Source organism: Eleginops maclovinus, chromosome 19, assembly GCF_036324505.1.
Source record: "Eleginops maclovinus isolate JMC-PN-2008 ecotype Puerto Natales chromosome 19, JC_Emac_rtc_rv5, whole genome shotgun sequence".
Classification (NCBI taxonomy): domain Eukaryota; kingdom Metazoa; phylum Chordata; class Actinopteri; order Perciformes; family Eleginopidae; genus Eleginops; species Eleginops maclovinus.
Genome location: NC_086367.1, coordinates 17,318,903 through 17,338,181, shown reverse-complemented (window position 1 = coordinate 17,338,181; position 19,279 = coordinate 17,318,903). Strand labels below are relative to the sequence as shown.

At 43.2% G+C, this 19,279-nt stretch overlaps 1 protein-coding gene across 1 annotated transcript in view; it reads left to right on the top strand.

Moving 5' to 3' along the window:
- hs6st1a (heparan sulfate 6-O-sulfotransferase 1a) overlaps positions 1-16,043 on the top strand; it is a 52,598-nt gene extending 36,555 nt beyond the window's left edge. The window contains exons 2-4 of the mRNA XM_063909053.1: positions 9,101-9,323; positions 10,294-10,542; positions 12,197-16,043. Coding sequence (XP_063765123.1) covers positions 9,101-9,323; positions 10,294-10,542; positions 12,197-12,514 — 790 coding nt within the window. The 3' untranslated portion in view covers positions 12,515-16,043. The remainder of the gene's footprint in view (positions 1-9,100; positions 9,324-10,293; positions 10,543-12,196) is intronic.
- The last annotated feature ends 3,236 nt before the right edge of the window (positions 16,044-19,279 follow it).

Here is a 19,279-nt window from a genome sequence, read left to right as displayed (position 1 = left end):
ACACACACACACACACACACAAACACACACTAGTGCACATATTAATCCCAGCCAGAGGGGAAGGTTTTGTCTGTAAGAGTGTGTTAATGAGTGTGTGCGACTGCTTCTGTAATGGGGCCACCTGTCTCCTCATTAGCCTCGTTACCCAGCCTTTTAATTGCCCCCAAACTCTGAGTCATGTCTCCTTCTTCTTCTTCTTCTTCTTCTTCTTCTTCTTCTTCTTCTTCTTCTTCTTCTTCTTCCTCTTCTTCTCCTCCACTTCTTGTTTTTCTTCGTCGTCGTTCCTCATTCTTGGTCATTTATTTTTATTCTGTGAAGTGAACTATTGGGACACATCAATAAACTGACATCACAGTATTCATACAGCAAGGATTATGTCATACTTTGCAGGTGTGTGTGTGTGTGTGTGGGGGGGGGGGATTGGGTGTGGTAATGGGAGTGCAGCACGTCCATATGTCAGCATATTAGCAAAGTGATTGCTTTGACCTCAGCACCAGAAGGCATATGAATATGACGCAGGGTGGAGCCGAATTTGTACACACCCACACACACACACACACACACACACACACACACACACACACACACACACACACACACACACACACGGGTATCAGGTTGATTTGTGTTACCTTGAACAACCTAACGCTCCACATCGATGCCGCTCGTTTTCTGGCTCACGTGTCTTCTCCTTTTATAGCTGCATAATTATGAAAAGGGGTTGTGATTACTGTATTTCTCTTACAACTGTGTTCACACCTTAAATCATCATTATTTGTTTCAGCCGCAGGGAGCTACAGCAGATTGTTTTATTGGATTTTTTTTTGCATACATTTTCACTCTCTTTGTCTCAGTGTTGTTTAAAGTTGCTGAGAGTTCTTTTTTCACACGTAGTATTAACACTCTTATTGTGGTCCTTATGTACAAAAATCAGTTAATCACTTCTTTATTACTTTGGGACGCAGCTACAACCCAAAGGCAAACTTGGCAAACAATGTGTAGTTATTTGTCTTGTTCTGGGCGAAGGCCAAAGATAAACTGCGATTTTTGCGCTTTTCATTTTTCTTTTTCTATTGTTAAGCCAATCCACTGCACCGTTCAAATCACACGAGGGGCATTAATCCAGGAAGTGAGTGGTTTTTATTTCATAGATTAGGTGTTGGAAACATTGGTGAAAGGTTTTTGACATTCTCAATGTATATGGATAAAATATAAGACGAGAATGTCTGTTCTGGCCTTATTCAGCAAAGCAATATCGGACTTTTAGGTATTTGATCATATATTGATACTAAAACATAAATGAAATTCAATAATAGAATTAAAAAAACTTTAATTATTAGACACTCAATGTATTGAAACCAGAATAATCAACAGGAAAAAAAATCTGAATCATTTAAACTTTTTTTTTTGTAATCAAACATTTTCAAATGAATCTGTAATGGAAGTAAATGAGAATTGAAACCCTCGATAAAATACTGGACACGTGTGTCTATTTTCTGTCAATCCAGCAAATTAAATAACTTAGAAATTAAAGTACTTTTTCACATTGATGCAGAAATGGAAAAAGAAATCCAATAAAAATCCAATATAGCCACGGTGCACTCCTGTTCACTGAAATGCAGCCCTAATTTACGACGGCCTGATGCGGCTCATTCAAAAACATTAACACGGATAGGACCACGGTATGAAATTTCACTGCAAAATCTATGACATATGAAAAATGTATATCTCCTGGCAGTGCATCACAAGTCGTCATATCACCCAATGCTGCCGGGGATACATAACTTTAAATTCAGAAGACATGAAAAATGATCCCTGGTTACTTGTGCAATATTTCCTGTTCTCCACCAATCTCCTTCCCACCAAATCCATCTTATTTTCTACACATCCCTCCCTCCCACGCTGCCTGTGTCAGACAACTCTCTGGGCTGTTGCCAGTCAAGTTACATGAGAGAACAGGCGGCAGTACATTCCTTCTGAACATAGTTTTGCACTCAGGGGATTCCCTCCCCTCTCTCCCCCCTGCCCTCTCTCCCCCTGCCCTCTCTTTGTTTTTGTCCATTCCTGTACTGTAACGTCCAACTGGAGCCGTGGGCTACACTTCATCCCAGGCATTCATCTCGTTGTTTGCTTCTTGCTTTGTCTGGTAATCACGGAAAGGATGCCGGTTTTTGTCAGTGCTGAAATGCAGCGAGCCAGAGTCATGGCATAAGCTAAGTTAAGTCGCACGGCAACTTTCATTTGCATTGCCAACTTGCATTTTTTGATAAGAGCACCTCGCATCCAGAGAAGAACTCGTATGAAAATCATTCTCAGTGTCTCTTTAGGACCGGGGCTGGAATCCTACTGTAAACAGCCACCCTAAGGACCCTCCTCTCTGGGTCTTAATCAACAACCATCCACTTGAAGCGGTTTAAATACTGACAGTATCTCTGTCCAAATATAGTCTTGTTCCCGGCTTCACAAATGTAAGAATTAGCAGCTGTTCAAAGTCGCAAATGATAGTGATCTCAAGGTTATTGGGAAACAAGACATTTACGCTCGTGATGATATGCTTTAGAAAATCTAGTACTAAGCATGAAAACAATGTGCAGATTAAGTCGATAATATGCTGATTAATAAATGAATAAAAAGGATTTTAGAAGCAATAAATCATAATCAATTCTGTCCAGGGAAAAGCAATATTTCTTCATTAAAATGAACTAGAAAAACCTTAATCCGTTAAAACAATATTTAAAGATGAAGACACATTTCACATAGTAAATGTTGGCAGTTGCTATTTATAATCTACATTTGTTAAATGACAATTGAGATAATGAAGAGCTGCTAGTTATTATTTAATTCATTGATTTATGTGTCCCTTTTTTTTCAATAATCAATTCATCAAAATGTCAATATAGAAAACAATCCCAAATTCCACTATTATCTGAAACCAATGGGAGGTCATGTCTGTTGTATGCGTAATTTGAATGTTAAACTATTTTCATGATTGAGGTTAAGTTTTAGCGTCTTCAAATGCGTTGCTTTCAAAGTCTTAAAGTCGGGCATAACAAGTTCACTTTTGGTTGCTGGAAACTATGATGCCGTTTTTATATTTGATATATCAATTTCTAACTAACATAGGCCCCCTGGTCCCAGTCCCGCTGCTCCACCACATCAGCACACAGCACATATCACATTACATCCAAAAGCCAGCAAACCTCTGTCAGGATGTTATGATATATAGAACATGTGAACACTTGCAATGGAAAATATACAGAAACGATAACTTCTTGGCTCGATCTTTGCTGAGAGAGAACAAAGAATTTCCACCTTTTTTTCTTCATATTAAACCACAATCTCCTGGATGTCGCCTTCTTTACAGCGCGGCCCCTCCGTGTCCCCTCTTTTCCAACGCTGTCGCCACTTTTTTCCTCTGCAACTCTCTGTTTTTTCACTTTGTCTCTTGTACGTCTTCTGTGTTTAAAGTTCAATCTACCAAGGCAGGCTGTCTGAGTCCTGAGGCTGTTATTGATCCGCTAACAGAGAGCGCGGTGCAGAGAGTGAGAGAGAGCCAGGGCTCGCAGAGAAGACGCCTCGAGAGCTTGTCTGAACCGGAGGGTCTATTTCTGTCCGTCTCAATGCGTCATTATTGCACAGAAGACACACCGGACACACGGGATGAGATGACGAATGATGAGCAGAGGAGAACAGGAGTGGGAGGGAGGGCGAGGTTTAGTAGCGAGAGGTCACCGTTGATTTGGTGCCACAGTGGGATCGAGATGGAGGCCAGGCATCACCCTCTGTACCCTGAAGCCTGTCAGCTCACAGACATGTCTGCTGGTTGATAATGCATGAGGCAAATACATCTCCAACCTGACCATTGTTTTAGAGCTGAGTGGGTGCGGGTGTGTGAGTGTCCAAATGATGATGTGTGTAAAAGGGAAAAGGGAGCAGGAAGGACTCAGTGGAAGTCTATTTAAATTCAAGTCCTGACACGTCGCTTTACACTCTCGCTTCTCTAAAGACACACTCACGCTCTTTCACACACACACACTGACATGCTTGATATCATCTGCATTTTCAGCCAGTGCATTCCATGGGACCATTCCTCTGAAAGCAGAGAGAGGGGAGGCACAGGGCTATTACACAAGGTGTCATAGCCATTATCCCTCATGCTCTGACTGGTTCACTGTTTCTTCAAACTGTGATAACAGTGGGTGAAAACAATGGGCTCCAAACAAGCCCTGTTTCATGGCTGAACAAATCAAAAAGTGCGACACAACTGCGCTAGCTCAAGTCCACCATTGTGACAAATCCATATACACATGTGTTGATACTGTGGTCCAAAGTGCAGTAGGTTTAACAAAGTGTGTTTTCAGGAATCAATAAGTAATATAGAGAAAAACTGCACCTTCACGTTGGTATATTATTTTACTTCACCTGATTCAACCAATGCGCAGATCCCAGGAGCTATCAATGGAAACAGCAAACAAATAATCCATTTTATAATTACAGTAATGTTTATTTTGTCAAAATGGATTCAATTGCAAATCATTTTGATGAATCGTCTAACTGTTTCGTCTATTTAGTGCCCATAAGTTGAAGGAAATGGCCATCACAATTACGCAAAGCTGAAGATGACCTCATTAACTGCTTCTTGTCTCCGACCAACAACTCAAAGATATTCCGTTTAAAAGCAGCAATCATGACATTTAAGAACAAATTAATGTTCTTTTTTAAACAAATCCTTTCATCTCGTGATGTATCAATACAAACAACACTAACCCAGCCTCATCAGAAATGGAAAACTCATGTAAATATCCACATCGATGGATTGTAGGCGTAAAACCAGGCCATGAAAAACCCAACATCTGGCCTCGAACCTTAAACGGTATATTCTCTCTGTTTGATACAGTTATCTTTTCTGCTGAGCGTGCTTTAATTCTGACGCCCGCTCTGTGCATCCGTTTGTCTTTGAACCTGCACTCCTTTTAAGGTCTCCTTACGTCTGTGGCGTGATTTATTTTATCCCTGCTTTTTTACTCTTAAGCTGTTTTGAGTTCAGGTCCATTTTTAGAGGTGGGACAGAGCCGTGTTGTTGAGTGGATCTGGTTTCCACAAACATCCATGAACTATTAATAAATCATGTCCGCGCTACACAGTGAGGCGCTGTTGGCGTCACCGTGGTTGTGTGTCTGGGTGCATAAATCACACTATGAGCTTAACCCAATATTTAAACGAGGCTTCCTAACTTTTTTCACACTCCCTTGAGAAAAATAAATAAAAGACTTGGTATCTTTTGTTTAAAACCTCAAACCACCGCCAGCATTTGTTGTGATCCTGTTGCCTCCCTGTAATATAAAGAAACACTTTTAATTTGCATGAAACCTTAACTGGAATTGGTAAACCAAGCATGTGAAATTGTAGACCTTACCCTCAGTAATCATTCTCCTGCTTTTAACCTTTTCAAGAACACTAACTAAAACTAAAAACAATTCAGACCTCACCATTCCTCAATGTGTGGTACACCCTCCAGGACATTACTCTAGGGTTTGAGATGTTAACAAAACCAACTCCTGAAGGGGAGAACACGTTGTAATCAGGCACACCTTGAGGGGGAGGCGAAGAATAAGAGATGGGCTGAGAGAAGAAAAGCGACAGAAAGGGAAAGATTTAAACAGAAAGGGAAGAGAGGTTAAAGAGAAGGTGGAGGTTGTACAAGTGGTGATTTGTGACCCACAGGAAACAGGCAAAGGGTTCATTTACCCCGGCCTCTGAGGGACCATAACAGGCCCAGGCGCTGTGTGTTTCCTCTTGATAATGCACAGGAAACTCACAGGAGAAACCCTCAGAAGCTGCTGATTTTGGGTTTGAAGCTGCTGATGACCATTATCATACCCAAAATGGTTATGAATTACAACTATCCAGTGTTTCTATCAGTAATTGTTTACTTGGCAACATGGAAACTTTACAAGTGTTTCTTTCTCCCTGATTTACAGAGCGTGTAAACAAGCAGATGTGCACTGGAGAGGGTTAGAGACATGGGTCAGAAAGCCACACAAATATGCAAAAGAGAGCGTGAATGCAAGATCTGTTTTCTCCTCTTCTTGCTTTCTTTGCTTCTACAGCTAGTTCACTCCATCCCAATCCTACAGCCTCAGTTTATTAATGCAGTAATAGTGATCTTAATAAAAAAAATAGACAGAACTGAGAGAGAAAGTGAGATATGAAGGACAGAAATATCCTTGTTCCGTCCGAATCCCACAGTGGTAATAGCTTTATCACACCTCCCCCTGCCAAACACTCGCTTTTTATCAGCCTGCTTTAAATCTCCCCGATTAGTTGACATGTTTGACACCTGATAAATGCACTTGGAGTGTTTTAGCGAGGGAGTATTTTTCCATTTGATAACAAAAAAGGCATACAGTGGAAATTTAATATCACACGTATTCTGCAAAAGGGCCCCGTCAAGCTGATGCTCCCAGACTGCTAAAAAATCCCGCACTCAGCCGGAGGATGATGTGCTAAAAAATCTCGACAGTCAGACATTGTGCGCGGTGTTTTGGCATTTGAAGTTAATTGGACAAGCGCACGTGTGTTTCAACTAAAAGCAATAACACCTGTGAAGGGGGGGGGGGGGAAAGTGCTGTCCCCACAGAGGCAGGGAGCGTGTGTGTGTGATGGAGTGTGTTAAAGGGAGTGGACTTACTGGTGAGTGAATAAATGTGTGTGTGGGTTGAAACATCATTACCTCGGGATCCGAGTACAGGGGCAGACATCATTAGGCTTTAAGGCGAGAAAGTCTCCACGGCACCAGTCCTGCAGTCTGCCTGACCCAGCAGACACGACATCCCGTTTACCATCGTGTGTGTGTGTGTGTGTGTGTGTGTGTGTGTGACTGTGTTGTTCTGCGTGCATGTTATTTATTTATTTATTTTCCTTGGTAATATGCCTGAGCCTTCATTATAGCTGGAGCCATAACTTTGATAAATCACTTGGGCTCGGGGCCCTCACTGCTTTCACAGTATTAGAAAACTAATTGAAATTCTCTTCCGCCCCCTCTTCTCTCCCTCTGTCTTCCTCCCCCTTTCTTTTTTCCTCTCTTTCTTGTTATTCACCCTCTCCCTCGTTCTCTCCTCTCTGTAGCGAGGGCCAAACAGTACTATGTGTTTTTCAGTAGTATAGAAGCCAAGAGGGGTAAAATGTCATCACTGATTTAATAGGCGTAGTCTTACTCTAAACACACACATACTCATGCACACACATACACACACACCGAACTCTGGGGAGTGTTAGGAATCCTGATAATGTCATCATAGGAATCTCCATAATGTACCCGGGTCTCCCGCAGGCTGCAGTGGGACTGTGCCTCCGTCCTCCTCTGCTCCTGATTAGATCCGGGATGAGATTTTGGGTTTAGGTTGATGAGATTTAGAGTTTTGATACTTTGTTTCTATCTATCCCCCGCTGTCCCAAGATTCAGGGTCTGTTCGGTTCATTCCCTGGGATCTTCCAGCTGCCACTGGATTTAGGGTTTAGTCGTTTCATTGTCCGTGATCCCCCTGCTGCTTCTAGATTTGTTTTCATTCGCAGGGATCGCTCGGTGCTGCAGATAGATTCAGGGTGTGGTTGTTTTGTTGCATCGAGTCTCCCAGATGAAATTTTGTTTTGGGGTTGGATCGCTTTATTGTTTCTCTGTTTGCTTGTCGCTGCTGGATTAAAGTTTTTATTGTGCATCTCTCAGCTGTTGCTAGATTTAGGGGTTCGTTGTTTTGTTGTCCTGGATCTCCCTGTCGCCACTGACTGAATTTGGTGGGGCTTTAGCCACTTTGTTTTAATATCCAGACACTGCTGCTGTTTGTGTGACACTTGGGGCTTTGTATCCACCCGGCAACCCCTCCTCTCTCACTGGGCAAGCTTTGTAGTGTGAAGCCAAAGATTTAGCGATGGAAGCAGAGAGTCTGTGTGTATATGTGAGGAGGCTTGTGTGGACCGGCTGATTTCATGGAGTCCTGTCAGCACACACAATTCTCTCTGCAAACATTCCTCTGATGTGATGCAAGCCCAGGAGAGCAGCACAGCGTGCCTGTGTGTGTTTTCCACCGGCAGCGTGTGTCTGTTTCCCAGACAGATCCATACCATCAAGGCGAGACACACTGCAGGCACATAGCTACACATAAACACACACACACACACACACACACACACACACACACACACACACACACACACACACACACACACACACACACACACACAAGTTGCATGTGTGCGTGGTTAATGAGGATGTGTTGATTGATTAGACTGCAGTAATTAGCTGGAGTGTGAAGGCCTGGAAAGGTCCTCACTCTGGTGGGAGTGTCCCCTCTGGAGAGACATTGAACTGTGCTATGCACCATTACGTTACACACACACACCAAGCAGACACACACCACAGAAAAGGTCCCATCCATATCACAGATGCGGGATGAGTCATCTCTCAATAGGCCGACCTAATACTTTGTGCAAGAGGAAGGATGTGTGTGTCAGAGGGATAAGGATGTTTGCATCGTGGAGATGTGTGTTTCAGAGCGAGATGTGCCGGCAGTTTCCTCTCCTGCACTGTGTGGCCCAACACTCACCTGACAAATGCATTTTCTCCATCACCTCCTCCGCTTCCTCATATGAAGCTTGACTTCCTGTCAGCTGACCAGATTTCCATTGTGCATCTCAGAGCCGTTTCCTGTAAATGCTAATAATATGGTATTAGGTATGGCAGCTCAGTCTGGAGCCTTCCTCTCACTGAGTTCAGTGAATCAGACTGAACTGCTGCAGGAAAGCATTGTAAACAGTGCCACCACATGGCCCGCTGGGGAACTACATGTAATGCCGTTTCTCTATCATTGCGCTTTAGCTTTTAACTCATGTTCACTTGCTCTGAGCAGCAGAGACATGAATCATTCCCAAAGGAAACAATAAGCCAAAAAACACAATAAAATGAACGCTTGTTTTTAACGGTTGATACTGCTGGTCTTTATTATTTTTCTCACTTGCTTATTGATTGATCAAGCTTGTATCAAAGAAAGATTTTGTGCACATAAGGCAATTTATTAATGTTGACCCCCCCTCCTCCCAACAGGAAATTCTACTACATCACTCTACTGAGGGACCCGGTGTCTCGATACCTCAGCGAGTGGCGGCATGTGCAGCGGGGCGCCACGTGGAAGACCTCGCTGCACATGTGCGATGGACGGACCCCCACGCCCGAGGAGCTGCCCTCCTGCTACGAGGGCTCTGATTGGTCGGGCTGCACCCTGCAGCAGTTCATGGACTGTCCCTACAACCTGGCCAACAACAGACAGGTACAAGGAGAAGCTAACGTCCGATACAACCACACCCCCAGCTATATATTTGTCACTAATAAGACACTCTATAAGCGGCCAAAGACGGAAGGGTTGTCACTTTAACAGTCCTTTGAATGGGTGTGTGTAAAAGAATGCTACAGAGAAGGCCACAAATCCTCAGCCACACCACTTTGTTTTTTGGCTTCTGTTTGCCACTTCTGCTTTACTGCAAACACTGAAAAGAGCAGCTGATGTGTTCAGGACGATGCCATTTATCATAGCCACCTAGCTAACCAGCCTCTCTCAAGTCTGTTTAATCATCAAAGAAACATGTGCAGCTTCTATTAAATCAGCCCAATACAATTCTGCAGATCAATAAAATAAAAAGTATACATTTTCTTGAAAACGTGTGCATCTATTTAATCTCTTAAGATTGACCAACTATTGATTTCATAACAAAATAGTGAAGAAATATTGATCCGTTTTGTATTTTATTCAAGAACATATGAAAGATATAAGATGAGTTGCCGACATTTGCCTTATCTCTCTAGCTTACGCACGCACGTCGCACGCACACACACACTCGGGAGTTTTCCTCAAACTCAAATTCTATCTGATGGCTGTCTCGGACTTCCACCGTAACGTGTTGGCCAGCTTATCTCACCTGAGCCTGAGGCTGTCATTATTCAGTTTCCCATGACTTATAAATCTCTCTCTCTCTCTCTCTCTCTCTCACACACACACACACACACACACACACACACACACACACACACACACACACACACACACACACACTACACACACACACTTACTTAAGGCATTTTGGTGTACTCTTGTGAATCCAGATCAGTATGCAATCCCTGCTCCTGCCCTGAAGCACAACGGCTCCAGAACACACTCAGAGTTGACGTCTCATATTTGAAAACACTGTTGTTCATCCTCTGATTTTCATAATCTCCTTTCCTTTCTATTCATCCGTCTAAAGGTCCGTATGCTAGCGGACCTGAGCCTCGTCGGCTGCTACAACATGTCCACAGTCCCAGAGAAGAAGAGGGCGCAGCTCCTCCTGGAGTCAGCCAAGAAGAACCTAAGAGACATGGCCTTCTTTGGTCTGACCGAGTACCAGAGGAAAACCCAGTTCCTGTTCGAACGGACCTTCAGGTTACGCTTCATCAGGCCTTTCATGCAGTACAACAGCACCCGGGCAGCGGGGGTGGACTTGGACAACACTACAGTAAGTGCTGCGGAAAGCTCTGCAGGCAGGAAGTGACATTCAACTTTAAGTGACAGATTAGAAGAGACGTTAGTGAATGTCTGCTGCAGGAAGTCACTTTGTAGAAGGTACTTTTTTGTAGGTATTTAAAGAGAATTTCTCTTTATGCAACTTTTTTTTCTATGGCACTATATTTCAAAGCTTTTACTTGTTGCTATAAATAATATCCCTCGAGCTATAATAAGTTTCTCGAATACAATACATGGCTCCAAACCTCGCTGGATCATCACTCCAAACAGGTTTCAAACCAGTTAGGTAGTTTTCTGAAGACTGAACAGCCCAAGTACTTATGCACAGTATATGTGGTGTTATGTTGCTGTGAAATGGGTTGGTATGATTTTCCCTGTCAAAAAAAGGAAAATCAGCAGCTTCAAACCAGTTCTTACACTTTGATTGGTCCAGAGGGGGAGTTCTTAGACTCAAAAGGTACTCCTCCAGTACACAGCAGACTGGTGATTTATACATCAAATCTAGTTGGGAGGAGAGAAAATAAAATATGCCCCTCTGACAGAGGCTGTGAGAAGGTGGATATTATCTCAAAATGTGGAAAATGTCACATGGTGAAATCCTGAAGGGGAGAGGAGGCTGTGTGGCATTTGGAGTGAGAATTAGGTTTAAAATAGCTTATATCCAAAAGCCCCGCAGGAAGTTGTGACAGAATTTAATCATTTCTATAAAAAAGGGGAAATAATTGCATCAGCAGGTGATGATAAGAATATTTACTTTACAACCTTCTGCAAAGCCGCTGAAAGCCCATTCATACCTTTTGTGGCGTCAAGTTCCCAGAGAGCCGTTTTCTGATTGAATCTGTTTTTCCGATGAAGTCTTTGTGACGAGAGGAGCTCAGCATCATCTTCCTGGCTTTGTTCCGGTGTCCCCTCATCTCTAATTTTCTAAAACTGATGCACGCTTTCCCTTTGTTGACGCACACATTGCTCACAAATGATATCCAGCACTCCATCTCAGCTTTCAAAGGGATTCTCTTAATTAAACACATTTCCCCCTCCATGTTGAATCCACACACACACACACACACACACCCACCCACCCACACACACAGCAGATGATAAAAGCCATTAAATCCAGCTGTTTTTTTTACAACATCAAACATTTCTGAAAACATTTCTGTTATCTTGCTCCACATATTGCCAACACACTTTTTATTCTCAGTTCCCGCTCTCGTGTCGAAAGTCCATTAAAGCTTTTGTACAAATGTCAGGTCATAGGGCACTTTCCTCCACAGGAACTGTCACATGAAACTTAATGAAATGATTTCACTCCAAGAGGACGTCACTGGCCAAGTTGGATGTGGTTTTTTTCTTTAGGAAGATTAATTAATATGGGCCAGATTGTCTAGTGGGGAGACAGGAAACTTTGCATGTCAAGCCAAAACGATACAAAGCGTAACACATGAGCATTTTGTTTCAAAAGCTTCTTTCATTTCTAATCCATCATCTGTCCAGAGTTTAGTTTATGTGTTGCAGTTCTTACAACAACCTTAACCATTTCTCTCACGTTTCTTTATGTTCTTTTATGACTTATTTGTTCTACATCTTCTCTTGTTCTTCTCTGCCTGTGTGCTAACCAACACACTTCCTCTGCTCCCTCCCATTAGGTCCAGCGCATCGAGGAGCTGAACGAGCTGGACATGGAGCTGTACGACTATGCCAGGGATCTGTTCCAGCAGCGCTACCAGTACACCCGGCAGCAGGAGAGGCGGCAGCAGCGCATCAAGAACCACATGCAGCAGAGCCACCAGGGCCTGGGCCTGGGCGTCAGCCTGTGGCCCTCCCACGGCCGGCAGAGCTCGGTGTCGACACTGGAGGACGGGGAAGGGGAGCGGGAGGAGGGCGAGGAGGGAGGCAGAACGGAGGAGGCGGGCAGCAGGCTTCCCACTGAGGACTACATGAACCAGATCATCAACCGCTGGTAGCAGCAGAATGAGAACACAGACATGCATATGTAATGTGAAATACACACACACAAATATACACACACACACATACACACACAGTGGCGCCTGCATCAAAACACCCAATTAACTGACTTTACTGGAGAGTTGGGATGCGGGAGTGAGAGTCACAGTGGTTGCTATGGAGACCTGGGCTTGGTCAATTGCATCAGCTCACATTATTGAGGTTTGCCCAGTTGTTATTAGCACCCGCTTGCCCGTCTCGTCCCCCCAGTCTGAGTTTCTCCGTCTCTCCCGCCATCATTACTGACTGAGAGGTGGAGAGATATTTTTAAAAGTTGCTGACAACCGAGTATCTCGTCCATCCTTCCCGCCTCCTCATCCTCCTCCTGTATTCCTCTTGTTCTCTGTGGCCTAATATGGAGCATGAGAAAATTAAATTAAAGTCTGTGAATTTCCACAAAACTCCCTCGCTAAAAGACCAGTCTACTTCCCGGATGCTCCAGTTTTAAAAGAACTGGGGAAAGTGTCAAAGTATGCCAATGGCTGAGCAGAACAAAGAAAACAGTGGGAGTACATGAGAGACTGAACCTGAAAGGAAGAAGGAAGCGAAGAAAAGTCGGACTGAGATGTGTAATAAAGCTTTCTGCTTGATAAAAAAAATCAGCCATTTTATCCATGAACACGCTTTGGTCATGAAATAATGACATTCTCATATTAGGATGATTTTATTTGTATTTTTCCTTCTTGTTTTTGCCTTTTTAAAGCAGAATTGTAATAACACTGAGACCAATATTGCTGCCTAAAGAAAAGTGATTCCTTTATTTCTTTATTTTTATTGGTTTTATAAGTCAAAGCTAATGGATCGGATTGATGTACAATGGACCATAGCCATTACTGAAGCCTTGCATCTTAGGGGTGGGGTGGTGGTGGGGGGGGGAGTTTCTTTGTTAAAGGTTCCCAAAGCTCCTGTCACTTAACAAGTTCATTATTTCTTCCTTTCTTTCCCCCTTTTTTGGGGGGATCTCAGTCCTGCAGAGAATGACAGCCAATTACAGTCAGATCTCACATAGGTGTGAAGAAATCAAGGGGGGGGGAGGGGAGGGAGAGGAAGGAGTCTGCGGCAGGTTGTTGCCAGGAGCCGTGCTGTGTGAGCGTCAGGCGCTTTGGAAACCTTAACTCAGACAAATGCTCAAGATGGGAGTTGTGGAACTAGTGGTCACCATGGCAATGTGAGCCGTTAATACAGTGGGTGGCATTTACACTTTCTCTGGGCTTTTTCTTTTCCTTACCAAGAGCTGCTTTGTAAAAAAAAATTGGCCATCTCAAACAAGCCTCCTTCCCACCCTCCTGAAAGGGCACACACAGCCGCGGTGACCTGCAGTTCGTTAGCGCACCCCCGTGTTTTACTTGGTTTTACCCTGAAGAACGCACAGGGCGAGGTAGCAGTGCCTCTATGTACTGGGATCATAGTCAACGTAATTGTTTTGCCGGATGTTACGTCTGCATTATACTACAGTGATTTCTCTGACTACTCGTGTGTCTGTGCGGATGAGTGTGTTTCTGTGTGTGTGTGTGTGTGTGTGTGCGTGTGTGTAAATAGTATGTACAGTATGCCTTTGATCGGCGTATGTGTATGCCTTTGTAAATAGTGTGCCTGACTGAGAGGGGATGACTTGTGAATGACTGGTACCATGACCAATTATCTTGCTTTTTTTTTGGGTGGAGGGCAGGGCAACAAAGTCCCTCGACTATAGCAGTGATGCAAGCCAATAATACTCCCCTCACCCCTTTTTTTTTAACATTGTCCTTCCCCCTTTTTTTCTTGTTTTCTCCCCATGACGTAGTTAAACATGAGGACTGTATCTCTATAACTATCTGAAGTTCAAATTTATGTTTGTTAAAAATCTGCCAGTGTGACACGTCTTTACCCTTGAATGCAAAATCTACAAGTAGGGTTGGGTTACGAAAACCTGCTCGCCCAGTGGCTCCAAATTCTGTAACCCCATCAGGAATTTCAACTTGCCGTTTGTAAAGCCAAACATTGCCGACCCATTTTGGTAGCATTCCCTACAAAAAAGGTGCAACTCAAAATGTGACGTTTTCCCTTTCTATCCAGCATCTGGGCAAATCTTCTAAGGGAAGTCTTTTGAAAGAAAAAATGTTTGCCACGGTTTAATAAAGGCTTAAATTTGACTTGTAATGGAAAAGAAACACTCCGTCACTGCTAATGGACAAAACCAACAGTAGGATTACTCTTCTGGCTGATAGTATCACATTCTTTTTTACCCTGTTTGTCTTGTTTTCAGGTTGGAGATGCAGCTTGTGTTTCTGCCATCTCTGCTAACAAAATACAGACAGATCTTTGAGTTTTAACTCATTAAAACTCTTGACCTGAGAATGTTCAATAAGGAATTTAAAAAGGATTTGGATACGTGAATACTGATTTAATATTCCATCAAATGTTCATGAACCCAACCCAACTAAGAGCAGTGAACCTGAGCAATAAGAGGGAAGGTGGAGAAGAGAATGTAAAAGTGGGGAAGAGACGTGTCACAGCGTGATTTAATTAAACTGAATGTAGTTCAAGTTTGGTGTCATGCAGGGGGGCAATGGGAGGATGCATGCTTCCTTGGTATAAGATAAATAACATGTGGCATCCTGTTGCTAACAATAGATTGTCTTTTAGGCTGAAGAAAGGAAAAACCAACAATTTAGCCGCCCACCACCCTTCTTGATAAACTTCAACTCATCACCCTGGATCCTCTATTATCCTTCCTCTTTAAACAGCTCCTTTAAAAATCATGAGTCATGGAGGGAAGGAGGAGGAGGAGGAGGGGGGGTGTGATGAAAGGTATTGGGATGTGTCCAGGGTCAATATGCTGCTTTTTGTGTAGCTTTCAAAGTAATGCAAATGGTAATATAAAGAGGGATGTCCATTTGTTTTGTTTCGTATTAACTTCCCCTTCATTGTGTTCTTGAAACTGGAGACTTGAAAACACTGCGGCTCCAGGCATTTTGCCCACAACCTCTTTTTCAGAGTCAGTCTTGCGTTTGGGCTCCAAACCAATATCTGGCTCTGCATTAGTGGCTGAAGACAGAACACAAAAGTAATTCTGTGCCTTCAGAGTGTTTTATTTTCAGCGCTCCAGTTTCGAGTGACCACCAGCCTTGAAGCAGTCCTCACAAATACTCCCTGTACCCCGAAAGAAAAACTAAAACCTTTCACTGAAATTATTCCAGGAATTCATGCTGTAAAGCTATACTCAAAAAATGTTATGTCTCATCACTATGTATATCTGATGTCTTAACAGCGTTTCCTTTGTGACAAAGAAGCAACCCGGGTGTCGCTAACATCTTCCCCTTTGGTTTTTTTCTGTGTTTTTTTTTTAAAAAGATGTGTTAAAAAGCGGTGTGATAGAGACTTGTTTTTTCGGATTGGTGTGCAGTCTGTGTCTGGCTCCTTCTGTATGCATCATTCTGGGTCTGTTTCTTATGATTGCAAAAATGAATCATCAAGCCACCAATTAAAATATTTCATTTTTACAGACCTGACTGTGTTTTCTTGTCACTACATATCATTAATGCTCTCTAACTCTATTAAACATGACAAACCTCTCCCCTTTGACTTTTTTAAGATGAATAATTCATCCATGGTACTGAATTTGAAATGCTGCCACATTTTCCTTTAAAAGAATACTCTGTTAGGGATCTTATGTGTGCCCTCCAGGTTTCTGCACTTCCATCTACAGGCTAATCTATAGCCAGAGAATATTTTCTACCACTCGCCTACACTAACCACAGGACCATGACCCCATAAAGCAGCCTGCCCCCCTCTAATGACACCCTCAGCCCTGTCAACAGTGATCTACCACCTAATTCAATCCGCAGACACTCTGGGCCAGCCTCACACACGTATATGCACACACACTCCTTCCTCTGCTGTGGTAGGTAGGCGTTAGGCGAGCAGGGGGACAGAGACCGCGGGCCGGTATAAATATCATTCTCTGTCCTTGGTTATGCACGCAAAGGAGAGGGAGCAGAGCGCAGGCTTCCTCCCCATCTCATCAGCGGTGCGGTTGAGCTTCAACTTTGACCCCTTGAGGTCGGGCAGAAAAACAATTTTCCTGTATAGTGACAGGCAGAGGCAATTGGCTGAGGGGAGATCAGAGCGGGGAGACAGCGCCGACAAGAGCAAGAGTGTAAAGGAGATGAGGAATCAGAGAGGGCCTTTATGTAAGACAGAAGGATGATTTTGTGTCTGACATAATGAGAGAGAGCAGGAGAGACAGGGGAGGTTGTGCTGCCTCTCTGGCAGCTGGTTCATGGTGTATTGGACTGAACGCAGTCTTTAATCCTCCCATAGCTCTGGGTTGCTGTCATTTCAAGTGCAGCTGGACTAAACAAACAATAATGGCTCAGCTACTGCAGAGGGCTGGGCGGCTTTTGTCCAGGCGAACATGTGCATGTGAGTGTTTGGGAGAAAGTGCTTTCTCCTGCAGAGGGAATCCAGCTCTGAGTGATTCAATGGGCTCTGGCTGCTGTCCATTATTAGGAGGTCAAACTGGCTGCAACTCCACATTGCCGGTCCCATGCTTCTTTACAAACAAAGAAGCTCTGGCATTATTATCGCTTATTTTTAGAGTGGAATTCTGCAGATAAGTTCATACTGACTGCCTCCCTCATATGCGTCAGTGCCAGGCTATTGTAGTTCTGGAGGATTGCCCTTTTGGCTCTGGTGCTGGTCACCATGGAGTTTTGGTCCTCTGTCTCTGGTTGAGTCATTTCCAGCAGTGGCAATGGATTAGACCTTCATCGTTAAATATACAATGTGGGTAAATCTCTATGCACAAACAATTTGCAGAGAATCAATACTCTGCATTGTCAAAAAGTGAATGTGCAGGTCATCGAGAGAATCCAGTGTGGGAGTAGCACATTTTTCCTTTGGCAATAAAATAAATACGATTAGATCGGACATGCGAGGGCATTCCCTGACCTTCCAGTCCGGGTTTGGCTAATCTCCCAGGTCAACACCAAATCATCCCTCATGATATTAAAGGATTGAACAGAAGAATCCAGAAACCTCCCAGGCTGCACTCAGCTCTGAAGCCCGACTGACACCAGTGGGAGTCCAATCCGAGGAATTTCACAATCCCATTATGGTGGGTTTATTATGTTTGTGTGTGTGTGTGTGTGTGTGTGTGTAGCTGTGGCCCAGGAGCTCATAAAGAAATTATCCCTGTGTCTTTGCAGACAGAAGAGAGCATAGAATTGAAAGGCGTAAATGTTACTCACTACCAAAACAATTACCGATCACAATTAAAAAACATTTGCTAAGTAAGTGTTTATGTAAGTTTAATTTATCAAACAACCTCATCTCAATCTGTATTTATGATTTGAGCTCAGACCAGCCCAGTGTTTGGTGGCTGTAATGTGATGAATTAGCTTCATGTAGCTGACCCCCGCTGACCCCTATTATACAGTCAGGGACACATTTAATTAGCGGCAACTCACGTGAAACGACAAAATGTATTAATATTAATGGAGGTTTAATTGAGGTCGTTTTGGTCCCCCGTCGAGGCTTTCAACCTCTAAAATGGCTGACGTGTAAAGTGCGAGGAGAGGGAGCCCACAGACCGGGCTCGCCATTTCGTGTGACCCCGGAGAAGATGACAACCATCTCCCATAATTCATCTAAGATGTCACCTCGTTGACAGATGAACAGGCCCTGTGGGTAGTGTGTGTGTGTGTGTGTGTGTGTGTGTGTGTGTGTGTGTGTGTGTGTGTGTGTGTGTGTGTGTGTGTGTGTGTGTGTGTGTGTGTGTGTGTGTGTGCGCGCGCGCGCGCGTGGCTTGCTTTGGAAGGAATCTCTACCAGTGGGGACGTTTTGGCCTGTCTTCATAGGGGTACAACTGATTTTAGTGTGAGATTGTGTGTGTGTGCATGCATCAACATGTGTGAGGTGTTGTGGGCGAGGGCACTTCAAAGTGAAGGTCAATTCCAGCAGGATAATTAATGTTGCTGCTTTTCATATAATGTTAAATCAAACTCTGGAACTGCTCCCTCTGGAGGATCAGCTGTCAAATTTAATTTAGGCTACAGAGCCAGTAAATGAAAAAAGCAAGACCCATGTCTCGACACCCTGGGACAGTGTCTCTCTTAGCTTTCATCTTCTTTTATCAGAACCGCGGAAAAGGTGGACACGTTTTACCAATGTATTCAAGGGAACATATTAAAATGTTGGACCCCAGGAACCCCAGGATCCTTTTTGCAAATGAGTGGGAATCAATTTTCTCTTCTTCTATATTACCACATCACTAACTCTGTGAACCAAAACAGCTTTGGCTTATTCTTCATGCAGGATTTTTTTGTTCATGGCTATAACATGTATACAGTCAACCTCATTGACATTTGTAAATGAATATGTGTCATTTTCTTAAATCAAGTCTCACATATATGGATAAACTTAACAGTGTCTAGTGTACAATTATTGTTGGAGCCCTCAACATACCTACATGCAAAGGAATTTAAATACAACGCTCTCATCTTCCTCTTTTTAAAAAGCAAATTCATATAATTATATATTATTTCGCTCAGCATATTTAAGTTCTTATAATGCTTATAATCTTTATCGTATTGATAATGTTATATAATAAATTGAAACAAATCTATTGAACAGGTTATCTTTTGAATAATAGAAAATATACACACTAAGACTATATTTATGTCTGCATGTATACATACCTGCATAGACAGACATAGGATACACATGTATTTACACACACA